At 33.9% G+C, this 17,189-nt stretch overlaps 1 protein-coding gene across 2 annotated transcripts in view; it reads left to right on the top strand.

Moving 5' to 3' along the window:
• The window catches only part of ATRNL1 (attractin like 1), a 568,892-nt gene that overhangs the window by 143,348 nt on the left and 408,355 nt on the right, over positions 1 to 17,189 (top strand). For both annotated transcript variants that reach the window (XM_026069767.1, XM_026069766.1), the window contains exons 16-18: positions 1,339 to 1,552; positions 5,503 to 5,691; positions 11,498 to 11,716. In XM_026069767.1, coding sequence (XP_025925552.1) covers positions 1,339 to 1,552; positions 5,503 to 5,691; positions 11,498 to 11,716 — 622 coding nt within the window. The remainder of the gene's footprint in view (positions 1 to 1,338; positions 1,553 to 5,502; positions 5,692 to 11,497; positions 11,717 to 17,189) is intronic.

The raw sequence follows: 17,189 nt of genomic DNA, 5'->3' as shown, positions 1-17,189 counted from the left end.
TACAGGGTTGTTCTTATTTGTCTGTTTGTTAGATCAAAGTAATAAAGGAGTATTAATTAATTAATTAATTAAGGTGCAAAGTTTGGCATTATTAGAGATTTCTGGATAAAACCTGCCAAAGGACTTGAGGACTCTGAAAGATTTTGAGCCCTGGATTAAACCTGAGTGGCAAAAGATGTGAGATCAAAGATGAAATATCTTTCTGAGAGGTGATGGCAGAGACTTCTGATTCACTTCTGAAAAAGCTCATGGCTCTTGAACCACAGCAGCTTCTCTAGTTACATTATGCCTGGTTGACCTCAATATTTTGGGCTGTAAATTAGATCAGTCAAACATCTAATTCACAAGCAGATCAACATCTCTACTTTGGAGCTGACAACATCTGTCGTTTGCATGGTACAAATAGCTGTTGTGTTTGGCTGTCTGATATTCCCCCTGCCCCGTTACAGACCATAGTCTCTCTGTATCTCTGTTCCCTATGTTTGAACTGGGGTTAATAAAAACTGTCTATGCACAGAGAATATGTAGGAAAAATGTCAGTTTTCAGCATCTTGAGATACTACAATGACAGGAGCAAGAAACGTATTTAGATTTTTTCAGGAAAAGGCAAAGGACTTTATTCTTCAAAATCTGCTTTTCTGTAGGTAATTGTAAAAATAACATGAAATGATAAAAATGGGGAGAATTTGTGTGATGAAGTTTTGTTGCTACATCCTAGATGTTTTTTGAGAATTAATGCTTTTTGTATTTGGTAAACTGGTTGTTTGTAGCTTTAAATCAATAATAATGGTATATCCAATGCATATTTACTGGCGTTGGAATTGTGGATCTGCCACAGTTTCATCTGTGTCTCTCAGTTGCCAGTGTATGTTGATAAGTATTGCTCATATAGATTTTAGAGGATGGAATATTTGTCCTGTTTACTCTGAACTTTGATTTCTGTGATGTGCTGCTGCTAACTTGTGTATTTACATTACTCATGTCGGCCCATAATTAGTAATCTGTACAGCAACCACTGGAAAAAACACAATTTCATTATGTGTGTTCTGTCAGGTTTCTAGCTCTTTATCAATTAATATTAATCAAATTGACTGAACAAAACAGACACATATTTTTAATGGAGCAGAAGCATATTGTGTTTTTTTTCTTTGTTTTCACCAGGATAGAAAAATTAAGATTAAAAACTATATGGACAATAACTGATGAGCTAAGGGGAAAGCGTTGCTACTTCTCTCAAAAAGTGAAGCTGTTGCTTTTGGGCTGTTCTTTGAAATGTTTTAACCAAAAAAAGAAGGCATTTAATTAATTGTTGTATGTTTGTTTTGTTCTGTTTCATAGAAAATTTCACCTTGGGTAGGTTTACGCAAGATCAATATCTCGTACTGGGGATGGGATGACATGTCTCCTTTTACAAATACAACTCTGCAGTGGCTTCCTGGAGAGCCAAATGACTCTGGCTTCTGTGCATACCTGGAAAGAGCAGAGGTGGCAGGTCTGAAAGCAAATCCGTGTACTGCAATGGCAGATGGTCTTGTCTGTGAAAAACCTGTTGGTAAGCAATCTTTCTTAGCCACTTACTGTTACGATTGTGATTAGCCAGCTGTTTGGATTTTCATTTGGCTAAAAGGGATTTTGTACAATTTGGATTAAATAATTAGAGAAAAAGTCTTGCTTTATTTTTTGAAAAATATGAAACTTTAATCTAGAAAACAAATAATATTCTTAAAGCAGCAAATATTTATCTGTGATTTAGCTTACATGGCTTAGTCTGCATGATACCAGAAGTCTTGTGGTTCGAAGTCAGTAGTTGTCAGTGACAACAGTGACTCCAGTGTGAAAGAATCTGTGGAGTTGTTCAACAAGGCTGATGCTGCAAAAATGAGTTGTCTTTCTGAATCTCACTGAACATGAGTGAATGTCTTAACGATCTACAAGACTGACAAAACCAAAACTCTTTCCATCTTTTTGATTTGTTTGCGTGTAAAGATTGCTGTGGCAGATACCGATTTGACACTTCAGTACTTTGCCAAGAAAATGGAAAAGAGGTGACTAACTGGCATCCTTCAGTAAGATGGTCTACTAGTGTCTACCCAAAGTTCTGTGTCTGAAAGCTGAGAATCTTACTGTGCTACCTTTTAGCTGTACCATTCTTACGTTAAAGGAGGGATGCTGAAAATTAGAGGCTGAATTTCATCGCATCATAAAATATAAAAATGGTTATACTCAATCGCACCAAAGGGTCTGTCCAATGCAGCTATCCTGTCTATGGTGTAATTTGCAGTTTGTATCTCAGGGGCAGATTTGGGTTAATAAACACACCAAAATTGTGCGACTTCACTTTCTGTGCAAAACTAACTGTAATCACACAGGTATTCCCATTATCTCAGGACTGCTCATTCATTGACAATTTAAGTAAATGGTGTTGAAGAATACAGACTGTGCTGTGGAATTGCTGGAGTCTTGCTTGACACTACGCTTACTCTAAGCTTCTGTTATGTACTTACTTGAAATGTTCCTTGAATTAGGGGGAGTTTTCCTTTCCATTTTCAGACTAGAATTATGAAGGTACAAGTAATTTTGTTTTAAACTGATGTGATAAGAAAGTTATGTAGTCTGGTGACTTGTGTCACAGGGCTTAAACATGACTCCCTGTAGAGTAAATCTTAATTTGCTGCTAGTGGTCTTTGGCAACTAATTTGATGACCATAAATTGCCTTCCTTATCCTCAAAATGGGACTGATAATAGCTACGTAATTATTAAACATGTAAAAATTGAAAAGTGCTTTCAGAAGTAAAAGTTCTGTATGTGTGCTAAGATGCTGAGTAATATTTTTTATATGCATATGTATTTATATATGTATATACATAAATATGCATATAGTTATGTATATGCATACATATCTGTGTGTGTGTGTGTGTGTGTGTGTATATAAGCACACACCCTTATGTTTTATGGTAACATTTTCCTGGAAATAGTGTTCAAAATCATATCTAAAGGGGGCTAAGAGATGCAAAAACATTACTAACGTCTACCTAAAACGTGCTGTTAAAGCTTGATCTTTTTTACCCTTACTTTTATAAACAGGAGGAAAAACTCAATCATGTAATACAAATAGTAACAATACACTGTGATGTTATGCTAATCTGCAGATAGAGATCAGTGATAGCTTTCAAGAGGGAGTAATTGTGATCCAGGTGGGCTTTTTGTTTTTGTCCCCCCCCCCCCCCGAATGATGCTATGTTTTCCTTAAAGAATCTGAATGTTTATGGGCTGCTATCAAGTATCAGAGGCTGAAGAAAGAAGTGGGAGCAAACCCTCTGTAATCTCTCCAGTTTTCTTCTTTCCTTTTCTTAAAATTACTAAGCCAACATAAGCTACTATGTTAGCCTGAATGTAATATAAGCCTCTCTTTTCAAGGATGGAGGGGAAAAAAAATCAAGAAAACCACCCAGATTCGCAGGGGACTGTCATCCTCGATAAAGAGCGAGTCCTTTAAACAGCCCAGCAGCAGATGCCCCTTTTGAGAGCCCCTTCTGAGTTGGTAACCAGTGCCGGCTGCTAGAGCAGTAGTTGCTCAGGGACACTCTGAGCAGTCCTGTGCAGTACGCTAAATATGTTGTGCATTTGGGAGCTGGATTCTAGTGCTATCAGATCTACTTGATGTTGTATATGGGCCTGCTAGGGGTCCATTTAAGCTCCATTATCTGTTAGGTCACCAGAGTGGGCTGCTAGAGCTTTTAAAGGGGTTGCTCATTGTCAAGATTGCAAATACAAAGTACATCTGATTATTATTRTTGTTGTTTAAGAATTTTTTAAAACCTTGCCTTCTCAGGATTTCTTACAGCCTATTCTCTTTTTATCTGCTTTATTTTATTTGCTGATGAGAAGTAAATCTCATCTCTATTCAACCCATGATGCTAGGCCTCTGTCATAACATTTTATATTTTCAAAATGTCATTTTCATGTTCTAATTGTCTCATGATACTCCTCATAGCTGTGAGGCATGAAGTTCTTTAAATTTCCCCTTAAAATTTTTGTCCATTGTCTGTGCAAATCTGGAAGACAGTTATGTTGCTATGCTTATGTTGAGACCACTGCCTGTGAAGTTCAGTTGGAATTGTTTACTTGCATAGCTAAAGCATGCTCTTACCAACCCTTTATTTTCTTATAAACATTTCCAAATAGTAATGTGATTGCAAAGTAAATATTGTACAGTTGTTGTTACTGCCATCTGTATTTCCTTTTAATTTCATCTTTCACAGTGTTGTTAAGCTAATACACATACTCATTTATCAGATGTTTCTCAGGAGGGTAAAGGATACAGCCACAATGTAAAACAGATCTCAAAATGTTAAGAATAGCCTAGGTGGAACACAAATGACATATTTTTATAATGCATTATTTTCCATTTACATCAACATTATATGCATCTGTTACTGGTGTCTTTTTTGTGTATGTGTTCTTGAGCTGTTCCAGAGACTGCAGAAGCTGAAATACTTCTGGCATATGAGAGTATTTCTGTAGTTCAACCAATTTTTGTCAGTTTTTTTCTTTGTATTTTTTATTAATAATAAACTACAGCTTGAATATATGCAGAGTGGATCAAGTCCAGGAAAAGTCTTGGTTAAGAGATTTGGAATATTAGCAAAGATGATATGTGTCTTGAGAACTTGGCTGGTTTTGAATGTGAATCAATAATATGCAAAAACATAGCAGTAGATTTGCGAGCTTAATCCCAATGTACTGCCAGGCCCTTTTGTAGTGGAAAATATAGTGCTATGTATGCTTTTGTGTTCCTGTCTAAGAATTACTATACTCTTGTTTTTGCACACTTCAGTTTTATCTGAAATTGAAGAGAGAAATTCAAGAGTAGGGCATGGAAGTTCTTTTTATGTGTGTTATAACTTTTCAAGATAACATACATTGCTAACCTAAGTCAGAATGTGATCTGCATAACAATCTTGTGTACATTGAATAGTGTTTTGTCACTATCCCTTTACATTCCAGTGACTTTCTTATGTATGCTGTAGGGCAAAATTCTAGGGGATAAATAAGTCATAAGTAAAGTATTTGTTCTTATACACTATTAAACTAACAAGAACAATAGACAAGAAATTTATAGATTACCTATTATGGAAGTTTGAGATGCATTTTGTGTCGTATGTGTGCACGTAACTAAACTGGCATTACCAGGCACTGAATATTAATAATATTACTGTCTCAGTGTATAAGTAGAATTGCTATGATCACTTTTAAATGGACTCTTTTAGAGCTCTAGTATGACTCAGGATGACTCATGCTAAGTGTTACTTAGTAATTTCTATAAAAGCTTATTGTATTTGTATACTGAACCATAAGTCAGGACTAAATTATTCAGAACTAGTTAAGGAAGCAATCACTTTCATTTTAGTAAGGATTTTGCTTATAGAACATACGGTTTAAAAAAAAAATTGAACTTGTGTTCGAAATTACAATTTTTTGTGTTTTTTTTCCCCCCCCAGTTAGTCCCAATCAGAATGCTAGACCCTGCAAAAAGCCATGCTCCCTGCGAACAACGTGTTCCAACTGCACAAGTAATGGTATGGAGTGTATGTGGTGCAGCAGTACAAAACGATGTGTTGACTCAAATGCCTATATAATCTCCTTCCCATATGGACAGTGTCTGGAATGGCAAACAGCCACATGCTCCCGTGAGTATCTTAATGAATGTTTATTGTTAAATATCACATTATAATTTTTTTCCACTCAGAACATTTATATGAATAGGATTCAGCACATTCACTAAAGATAAAAGATTTCAAATGAATGACCTTATATAGCTACTAATGTCAGCAGTCAGTACTGTGTTTGTATTATGTGGACACAGGTAAAGTACTGACAATTATTTTATGATGGAACATATTCAGTCTTTTAAAGCAGCCAGTAAAAAGTGGTTATTGTTTTCAAATATGGAAAAACATCATGATTCTTTGCATGACTAGTATTAGAATGTCAATCGACATCCATGAATTGAAATGAAATACTGACAAAATCAAAGTAATAATATATAGACCTTAGACTAATCAGAAATCTGGTTATTAAAAAAGGAGATGAGCTGAATTCATAGAGTCTTAAGATTCTGATGTATTTTGTCAAAAGATTCAAAGAAGTCCATTTTTCTAGCTTGCAAAGATAAAATAGTGTCATACTAATAATAGCAATAGTCTTGAAAATACCGTAATGCAGTTGCAAAATAAATGATCTTGCTTGTTATTTGCAAATGCTTATTATTGACGGTTACAGATTGTTTGCCCTCTGCACGGGAATAGCAGGAATTCTGTTAGACTATCAGGCAGATGAGAGGAGATGGAGAAAACTTTTGTCCTATATGACCCTGGGTCAGGTTGTATTAGTTTACCAGATCTCTTATTTCTTACTTTTGAAATAAAAGGCAGATGATTTCTTATTTTGTCAAGCAGCAAAGATGCTCCCCAAATGTCTCTCTTGGAAGCATATTTTGTCAGAAATCAGTCCAATGACTCTTTAGGAGAAGAATGCTTAATGTGCCTTTCAGCATATAATTTGCAAATGTTACTTTTTCCCAAGTCTGTGGCAACTAGACCTTGTTAAGTTCAGTGCCATGCAGTTCCAGTGTATATCAGTGTCATAATCCATGTAGACACTGAAGCAAGCTGCCTCGTGTCTTATATTCTTCTCTCAGTTACGGTTTGTTTAGAAAAATAAGTATGATACCATCCTACAGAAGACTGGTTCTTACTATTTTAACAAATTACTGTCCTTAAAGACTTGATTAAAATGTTTCCCACCTGTAAGTGACTCCAATCCAGTGGAACTTGTATTTTATATTGATACTGAATTGTGGCAGAAGATAGTAAGATTTAAAGTTTAGAGGTAAAATTGACAGACCACCACATGAATGATGCTTAGATTTTTAAAATTGGATACATAATGACAGCCTGAACTTTGTAACCTGTTTTGGGGTTAGTGTATTATTTGCACATTATGGAGATTCTGTTTCTATGGGGAGCACAAGAAGTGTTTTTGTGTCAGGTCTGTAACAATTTCATATTAAATAAGCCAGCTGGCATTTGCTGTATGTCAATTCAGTATTACATTAAGGGCAATTTTGTATAAAAATTCATTTTCTATCTAGTGAATTAAAGAAAAAAAGGATCAGCATCCACAGACAGATTTTTTCAGAGTTTAAAGCATTAGATATTTTGCATGTGAAACAAGAAAATGTATATCCAAATGAAACATGATTTAGACATTGTTTCAGTCTAGATGACTTAAAAATTCTATTAGGTAGATTCATCTTTATTGTTGATGAGGTAATAAGGTATTAAGTGCATTCTCTTGTCAAAGCATAAAGTTTCTGCTTATTTGAAGAACTGAATGTAACTACGTCTTTAAAAAAAAGAAAACAAATCCTCTATTTTTTTTTGTCATGACTGGTATCTTAGTATTTGGATGTTTTGCTGTGAATGAAAAAGAAACTTCACACAGGCATTCATGATTTAAAAGACAAAATATCACATAAAATGAGAACTTTACATTTATTTTCACAGCTTAGAAGGAAAATAAAGAACACTTGTATCGATGACATTTTGTCATTTTAATACCTACTTGCCAAAAAGTTGCATTCCACTCTTCCCCATGTTTTCCATCCATTACAGTTTTATATTGAATTGCTGACAGTAGAACAATCTTGGACCACCTCTAGAATTTCAAGGAAAAAAGTTTCTCCTTGTACATCCCCTTCTTCCGCAAACAATAACTTCTCATCTTCAGGAGAAGGTTCTTTTCAGTTTTATAGCTCAATGCCACTACACAGAATAGCTGAGGATTTTCAGCTTTGGTTCTGTATTCTCTTCCATGAAGACAGTGCAACTGAAACATTAGACTTGTTTTCTTCTACCTTTACGAATATCAATTTGAAAATTGCTTGGATCATCTACTTTGCATCTCTGAAAGGGGGAGGAAGCCATTACAGAATGATCTTTGTGTTTCTGCTACTCTGCTACTGTATTGAAAACCCAAAATCTGTAACACTGAGGTTTCGAACTGTAAGGATGGTTTTTCTACTGGTCTGTGTCACGTGGTTGATTGGATTTGATTTCCAAGAACATTGGAGCTCCATTTTGATTTTTCCTTTTTCCACATTTGGGACACTTATAAAACGTTTCCTCCCATTTGGATCCTTGGATGTCTAAGGATACAAGAGCTCATGCTGCAGCTTTCCTTGTTTTTAAAGTCCTTTCAAGATCTCATTCTGATTCCTGACTGCCTGTTTTTGTGAAATTTGCACATATCTTCAGACTACTGGAATATTTTACTTTGATTACTTTTACTAATTTTAAACAGTTTTAATAGTTGTTGAGGTCAGAGTAACTAGCTTTATTCTGCTGCCAATTTCTGTAGTTAAAAATGAAACGATTCTGCTTAACATAACCTTTATAACATGGATTCAAGTATTGCTGTTCTAGAGTCAAGTCCTCCAGCTAGCTGGGAACACTGGTGGACACAGTGTTTTGGCTGAAGCTGAGCCACGTTAAGAGGTTACCATCCTCGTTTTCCCTGCTCATCACTGCAGCCGCTGCCAGGGATATACCTGATATGCTGTCACTCTTTAGCTCAGTTCTTTCAAGATGAGCTGTGGGTTAGGTTAGCCACTTGTAATAAGCAGTGTTTTTTTAAATTGAATCATTGGAAGAAAGCTAGTTTAGGAAGTGACAGTGTGTACGGTTATGCTACAACAAGCAGAAGTTAAAGTCTGATAACCAAAATAAGATGCTGCAGCAGTCAATATAAAATTGTCCAAGCTGGACATTTGACTTCAGTATAAGTGCCTCTAATCTAATAATCTGTGTCTTTTACTGCACGGTTTACAAGGTGTTAAATTAGTTCCATAAATTCTTTACTCTGTTCTTATTTTTTAGTAACCTCATTTTTCTTCTCTCTTTATATGTGTGTGTGCATACACATACATGTGCGTGCGCATGTGCACACACATATACGTATGTAGTTCAATGTTTGCTGTTCATTGTCATTTGTTTTGTAAGTTCTTCTTCTCTTTTGACTATTTATATTCATGCTTGTGTCTCCTAGTGTTCAAATTGCACCTTCTTGTGATTAGACCCTTGTCTCCAAACCAAGGCTCGCTGCTTACTCAAAATATCCTTTTTAAGAGCCTATTTAAGTCTAGACGTCTTCCTGAAAGTTCTGTCATTATTTGGAGTAACTGGTATTTAGTAATTTTTAAAACTCTAGCTTAAGTTCTTAGCAGGAACTGTGCAATCTTGTTTTTACTAGCAGGACCCCATAATTTCACAATTTGTCATTTTGAGAATCCTAAACACACATATAATTGGATTTAAAATTAGGTCACATGAGATCATTCAGCCTTAGGTAGACCTCAGCTTCCTTATCTGTTAGTCCTTAATTCCTTTTCCTTTTGATTTTTCCAGAGAAAAATGCCTCTGAAACTTCCACAGAGTGATTTACTCAGTTATATTTCATACCTTTTTTCCTGTATGGATTTTCAAATTCTATATGAAAATTCTGTGACAATTGTCATTACTTATGATTTTTTTCTGTTGTTAAGAAATTTTTGTTGAAGATTTTAAAAATGTTAAAAGGACTTCAGTAACTAAGCAAGACTCGACCTTTATGGATGTCCAAGCATAATGCTGTTTGGTTTTGTATTATCGCTAGATGGGTATGTCTTGCTTATGGACTGCACAATTTCATGTTGATTCTCTGATACACATGTGTAAGAGTGATCAGGCTTTGCTAATTAACTCGTTCTGCATATGCATCAAAAATAACAATTTTTACGGATTACCTTTCTGGGTCTTTTTTATAATGGAAAACATAATCCTTTTTTTTTCTCTAAAATCATTTTAATGCAGAGTTGAATGTTATCATTAGGAAAACTTTTTATATTATCCATAATTGAATATTGGCCATCTGTTCATCGTGCAAATTGTATGTTCTCTTACATAATTTACTTCTAATTGTTACTTTTCTTATAAAAAGCATTTTACCTAAGATCGTCTGCACATAACTAGCCAAGTATTTGCAATAAACGTGTCATTGTTTTTAGTATGTGTGTGTGTGTGTGTGCATATACAAACATAACTCACAAGGCAGTAAAAGCTTCCTTTTCAAGACCAGTCTTATGAATCAAAACAGACTAAAATGTGCTTCATGTTTAACTTCATCTTTTTCCTAGTACTTGCCTGAGAATTATGTTTTTAATGGGAAGAAAGGAATATAAAAGAAATGAATCATCATGCTGTTGTAGCTCTGCATGTAGAGCTCTGCAAGATATTTTAAAGGTTTTAATTATCATGGTGTAGTACCCATTTGAGTGTCTTCCACAAGAAAATTTTAAAACACTTTGTAAAGAAACTTCTTCGACTAGTTCTGGCTTCCTGGTAGGATCTTCCAGAAGTTCATGTATACTTTTAAAATATATTTTTTAAATGTCCGCAAAGTTAGCGTAAGAAGAAACAATGGCCCATTTTGATCAATGTTCAGATGATTCTGATGGTCATTTGATTGTGTTACACCATTTAATTTTTTAAAGATGTAAGGTGTAGCAGAAAAAGCTCAGATAAACCTGTGAATTCTTAATAATACTCCTAAATACACGAAATCAGTAGTTCATTATTATTAAGAGATACCAGTAACTTCAGAATATGAATTTTAATTGGTTCTGAGCAGATTTGTTCAAATATGAGAAATTAAAGTATTTTAATAAAAAGGGTACAGTAGAAAATAATTAGATATTTTAGTATGCAAGTAAATAAAAGCTGACTTACTGTAGCGGACAAGGGACTCTTAAGACAGTTTCATTAAAATGGGAATGAATTATGATTTGTAGTTTAACAATCCTTTTTTGTAAAGTTATATATTATGCTGGCTTGTTTCAAAAGTTACATTTCACGAGAATGAGGTAGGTCTGTAGATGAATACTCGAAATATCAGGCTCATCGTAGAATAGCTCATGCCAAATACATTTCTGGGTTTGAATTTGAACTGTCACAATTTTTTCTCTCTTCTTATTTGGATTATTGACCTAATCTTGAATTCTAGAGTATTCCTGTTGGAAAGACTGTTTACATGAGTAAAATTATATGTAAATATATGTATCATATAAGGTATAAATATGTAAACATGAAATATATATTGCATCATGGGTTTTGATGACAATGTCTAATAGTGCTTTTCTGCTTCATTATCTCAGATTATCTGAAATCTTTGTTGCTTTATAGTATACCCTGTTCATATTTTGCTATCTTTGAAAAAATTTAACTTTTTAAAGTAAACATGGAGATATTCATACTAAAACATTACTGAAATTTTTGAATTTATACCAGGAAATAGCTAAAATAATTTTGTGTAAATAATTTCTTCCTCAACTGTTGTAAAATCCTAGCATCTTATTAAAAAAACAAAACTTGCATTAATATTGCATTTTATGTAATAAAGCTCAAAACTGCTCTGGACTGAGGACCTGTGGACAATGTTTGGAACAGCCTGGATGTGGATGGTGTAACGATCCCAGTAATACTGGGAAAGGACAATGTTTGGAAGGATCATCAAGAGGACCAATGAAGCCTGTTGGCATGCACTCCAGTGAAATGGTGCTTGATGCTAGTCTTTGTCCAAAAGAGAAAAACTATGAGTGGTCTTTTATCCAATGTCCAGGTAAGATATGCTGATTTGTTTTATCTTCCATCTTTTCTTTATTTGAATAGCATGCCTAAACTTATAATATGAAATAGGAGTTAAAGAGTATAGGATTTAAGTGTTCCTGTGTTTAGGCACTCAAAGTTAACATAATTATTTTGAGTAACACAATTAGCATAACATAGATGTTCTTCCAAATTATTTCTTAAATAAATAGTTTATCTTTTTGTTTCAATATCTAGTGAACACGTTTAATTTTTGTGCAGATTCATTTGTGAAATTTGATGCAAATAGTTTAATGAAAATCTGCTGCTTATTTGTAAACAAGTTCTCATCCATTCTGTTTTTCTACTTTTTCAAGTCCAACAATGTGAGTTAGCTTCAGCTTTAACTTTCTTCTAGCATCTGTATCCATCAAAGGAAAGTGCAGTTGGAGAGAGATTATCTATAGGCAACTGCTGATGGTCAGGAATAGGAACTTCCTGCATCCCAGCCGGACTCTCAAAGTCCAGCTGGCTGTGAAAATGCATCACAAGGCTGCCAAATATGTCAGCTGTGCCATCAGTATAGCTTTTAGACATTTTTGGTAAAAGGTGTGCTTTTGTAATCTTTGAAAGGATCTCTGAAGTCTAAATTTTAGCCATATTGATCTGATTATAGTATTTTAATTTTTAGGTTCATTGGATGAATAAGCAAGACATCAGGTGCTCTAATTTAGTGCAAAATGAGCTGGTAGAGCCTCCTAACATAGTGCTGTATGAAAACACAAAGCCAGTTTAGTTGCATCAGTGTAGTAGTGCAGCCAAGTGAAAAGCATACTGGTGAGTTTAACAGGCCTCCATATACGATAAATGATACAGTTTTAAAGACAGCTTGAAAAAAAATCAGTTTTTTAGAATAAATAGTGTAGTTCTGCTAAAGTGTTATTTTTCCAGCCAGTGTTCCTGCTGCTGACAAATTTGGAAGCTGGAGCATCTCTGGGAACATAACTTTGTATGGGTACATGCAGCTATGGTTTTTTGCGCTTCTGAGTGCTTTACTCTTTTCATCAGAAAGACCATTCTGTGTATGTGTGTGTGTGTGTGTAACTATGTTATTTTGAGAGCAAAATCTCTAAAGAAAGTTTTAATTTAGTAACCCTTCTTAAATGAATGGGTAGATAGTAGAATTTTTTAAAAATTTAAAATAATGATGTTAAATATAAACTCAAGTAAAAACTGTCAAATGATCTAAGTTAAAACCAAAAAATAACTTTCCCAAATCAGCTAATACCATTAACAGAAAAAGTAAACCTGGAAAAAATGATATTACATTATGTTACATGATTTGTAAACTTCTGTACTTAATTTGAATGTTAAAATACAGATACGTCAATGATATGTGCATTGTTAGGCTTTTACAAAAATACATAGTATCTGTCCCTGGTGAAATTGTAATGGATACATATCTTGATTTCCAAATCTTTTGAGTTAGAAGATTTCATCACCTTATTCGTTTAGTATTTATTCTTCATGGATAAAATCCTGTATTCATTATACATTCTGACCAAGATTGCACCGAGATTCCACTTCAGTTTTGAAGAAGGTTATTTTATAGATTTGTTAAAAGATGCAAATTGTACGTAAGTCATAGAATTAAAATTTCTGTTGACATGAAATTTCATTTTGATTGATATAGGCTGTAGGTTTTGTTCCTAGGCTTTTGTTTTCATTTTATTAACAAAATACCATCTTTAAGGGATTATGCTAACACAGTTTATTAATCTTAACACAGTAATCTGAAAACGTTCATTTGAGGTACTCGAAATATAATGGAGTTGATCATAAATCTATATCAACTTACTGAACAGTTTGTAATTGAATAAAAATAAATAGGTTATGACATATACTTTAAAGATTATTCTGTCACATCGATGAATAATTTGATAAATCACTCATGTTCTTATATATGCAAGTTTTCCTTGTAGTTCATATCCACGCTCTTTGTGGCTCTGCAGTGCTTCTGGGCAATTGTGTTGATAAATACCGCTTTAAATTCACTCTCATTTTCTGTCTGTTTTAATTTTTAAAACTATTACTAAACAGCATAAAGTGAGAAGGTCTGACAGGTTTTGAATGAAACAAAATGTTTTTTTTCAGCTACAGCCAGGGAAAGAGCAACAACTTGTGTGCATGATATAAGCTGTGCACTTTATCTCTTGGCTTGTAAAATATTGTTAATGATTCAGGTGACAAATCTGAAGAGGAAATAATTTGTACTGAAGAACTATATGTTTACAATTAAATAAGATTCCCTTGCAATTTGATTATTCAGAAATATTTTAACAAACCTAAACTGAGTTTATGAAAATGAGATCAAATCTGCCATTAATTTTTTTTTACTTTTTTCTTTCTTCTTTTTAATGCAGAATGGAGCTCATTGAAATATTTCACAAAATTAAATTAGGAGATTCCTTTAACTGGAGAAAGAAAAAACCCTCTTTCCACAAAACTCAGGAATAAAGTGCATAATTTTATCTATTTTTTACAGTTTCGAGGAAAATGTTTATTTTTGTGATTGGTCATTTTGAAATCAGTAGTCCTCAAAGCAGTTTTCATAGTATGATGACATTTGATGATGTGAATACATTCTGATTTTATCATCCTATTTTTAAGAACAAAAAGTTTTCTTGTAGTTTAATGGAACTATTATTGCAAATATAATTTCTAAAAACAAAAGAAAAATAAAGAGTATTGGGCTTTCCTCTCATCAAAAGAGCAGTTTAGGTAGGAAGCAAACCAAGACTTTCTCTTAAAGGCTAAGTTTCTCCTCTGAAAAGCAGTATGAATTAGCTTGCACAAAGTTTTCTTTAGCTTCAGCTGTAGTGGTTCAAGTGTCTTACCTAATTCATGTAAAACTAGCTGAAATATCTTTACACTAGATCCGATCTGTAGGACAGACATGCTTGCTATATATTTCCTGTAAATAAGTACCACCTTAGAACTAAAAGTGTAATTATCAGCAATTGTCCCAATCACCAACTGCTTCAACGCACAGATCATAAGACTACTAGACATGGAATTAATTATCTTCTGGGCAGCCCCACTGAAGATTCAGCAAAATCACATTTGTATGTGAGGAAAATTACACTGTTGCTGCCACTGCTGTACATTAAAATCACTTAAGGAAAAGATGACATTCTAAAATTTATCTCCAGTTTTTGCTGTAACGGCTTTTACAGTTTATCATTATTTTAATTAAGATGTCCCCAATGTGATTGCAGTCTTGTCTGTATCACAGAAAGTTGTTGCATTATACAATTTTTCTAGCTTTCCGTTTTTGTCAATATCCAATTAAGATTTTTAGGAAAAACAGCTAAAGTATAGTATTATTTCAAAATGGAGTGCCAGGTGAATTACAGATTTTGTTGGTTCTTATTGTATATAAAATTTCTGACTTGGATTTAATATCTCTTCCATTTTCTTGGACTTTAATGAAACCGAAGACTTGAGGGCTATCACATATGACCAGATGATATTACATCTTGCAGCAAAATAAAATTCATTTTCCAAAAATTTGATTGATTAAGGTTGCTTTCATTTACTTAAATAATCCAAAAATGAAGAAATGCAAAGGTAAGTATCAGAAAGAATAAAAGCATTACAAATTGATGACCCACTAGTTAGAAAATATCAGAATGGGACATTTTCCCTACATTAGGATACAGTCTTAATTAGGCAAACTTAATTTGTTTTAATTTTAATAGATCACAGATTTCATGGAGAGTAGAGGATATCTGTTCTCTGAGGACAATAAGGATTTTGCAGTTAACCTTAATTCTTCTCTGTACAGCCTGATGACTTGCATAAAAGTGTATTGCCTCACTGGCTGCAAAATTCAGGTAGTTGATAATGAATAAATCAGAAATGAGTAGGGTTAGAAAAATTAACCTTTGACTGCAACAGTTGAAACCTGCCATGATAGACTGTATTGTCTTTGATCACATCACTCAGTTTGCATGTGATATCGAGTAAGTAGTTGCTCCAGACTTCTGGCAGCTTGTCATTCTGCATGTAGTGTTTGAAGAAAATAGCATGGAATTTGTGCAGAAGAGGCAAAAATTAGAGTTTCCTAGTGTTCATTCTTGCCTGGAGAATATAAGTTAATATATAGTCTTCATTCTTCTTAAATATATATTCCTACTCATATCCCAAGAACATCTTTTAAGCATTCAGTCGGAGTAGATTTCTCTTTTATTGTATGAGTGTTCCAGTTATGCTAGTAATGTGATTATCATATCCATATGATATTTTTACTATTTTGTGGGATCTGCTCTTGATAATATAGCTTTGATTTGAAAGAAAAAAAACGATTGTGCTATATGTTTTTATATTTAGGCCTATTGGTCTATGATTAGTTAGTAATCTAAAGTTGTCTGAAAAATAAGTAAATAGTTTTAGGATATATGAAGAAAATTTGGCTAAATCTCTTCAGAAATTACAAGAGGATGAAAAGTAAAAACATCATGTCCAGTAGTACAGAAAGTTTGTATTAAGTGGTGAAAATATTTAAAAGCCGAAACAGACAAAACCCCAAGAATAGATACTTCACGTTTCAAATAGAACATGTAATTAAAACTAAAAGAACAATGCAGTCCTTTTTAACAAACATCTGTTTTAAAAACTACATTTAAAAAGCAAAACTGACCACTTACCATTAAGGCTTTGGGTAGCATGTAAAGGTAAGTGTGCTGTGATTGCCTGCTGAGGACCTTGCTATGCATACTTGATTACAAGACTTTATGGGCATAGCTATAGAAGCAAGAGGAAGTTGCAAGCTTGTGAGGTTTAATGGTTTCAGAGACAAGCCTGGCAAAGTATTAAGTTACTAAATCTAAACTAGCCCTGAAAACTTTTAAATCATGCAGTGAGAACTACTTTTTTCTAGACAAGGCAGCAGAGTGACATTTATATTAAAAATCCAAATTACCAAAAAAAAAATCTTACTGAAGTAGCTGTCATCTGCTGAGTCTTAAACACACTTTACTAGTAAGGTATTGACAGTTTTGACATAATCTGACATTTGACAAGCTGTTGTAATTGACATACTGCTAATCTGTTGAGCCCTGAGTTTTCAGGTCCCACTCTAGAGAGAGGTAAAAACTACTCTCAAAAATACGATCTCTTGCTATTTCAGCCAAGTCCTGGCAGAGGGATCAAATATTTTGGCAGAAGTCATATGAGTTTGCAGTAGTTACCAGTACTTTCTGTGAGTGTGCTGACAATACGGAGCACTGGAGAGTAGATGTGGTTTAAAAGATCAGTGGTTTCTACTGTTGTTCTATTTGGCAAACAAAATTCCTTTTAATTTCACCAGCCATCGTGAGTAGGGTCTGGAGACATTTGATGTGCTTCTACCATCTTTAAAACCCTTCGTGCTCTTGGTTCTTCTTCTTTTTTTGTATCTTCTCTGTCCCCAGTAAATACATGGTTGTGTGCATGCTGTTGATTTT

Source organism: Apteryx rowi, unplaced genomic scaffold (assembly GCF_003343035.1).
Source record: "Apteryx rowi isolate R43461 unplaced genomic scaffold, aptRow1 scaffold_3, whole genome shotgun sequence".
Lineage (NCBI taxonomy): Eukaryota > Metazoa > Chordata > Aves > Apterygiformes > Apterygidae > Apteryx > Apteryx rowi.
The sequence above is the reverse complement of the archived record's forward strand: the minus strand, read 5'-3'. Positions and strand labels throughout refer to the sequence as shown.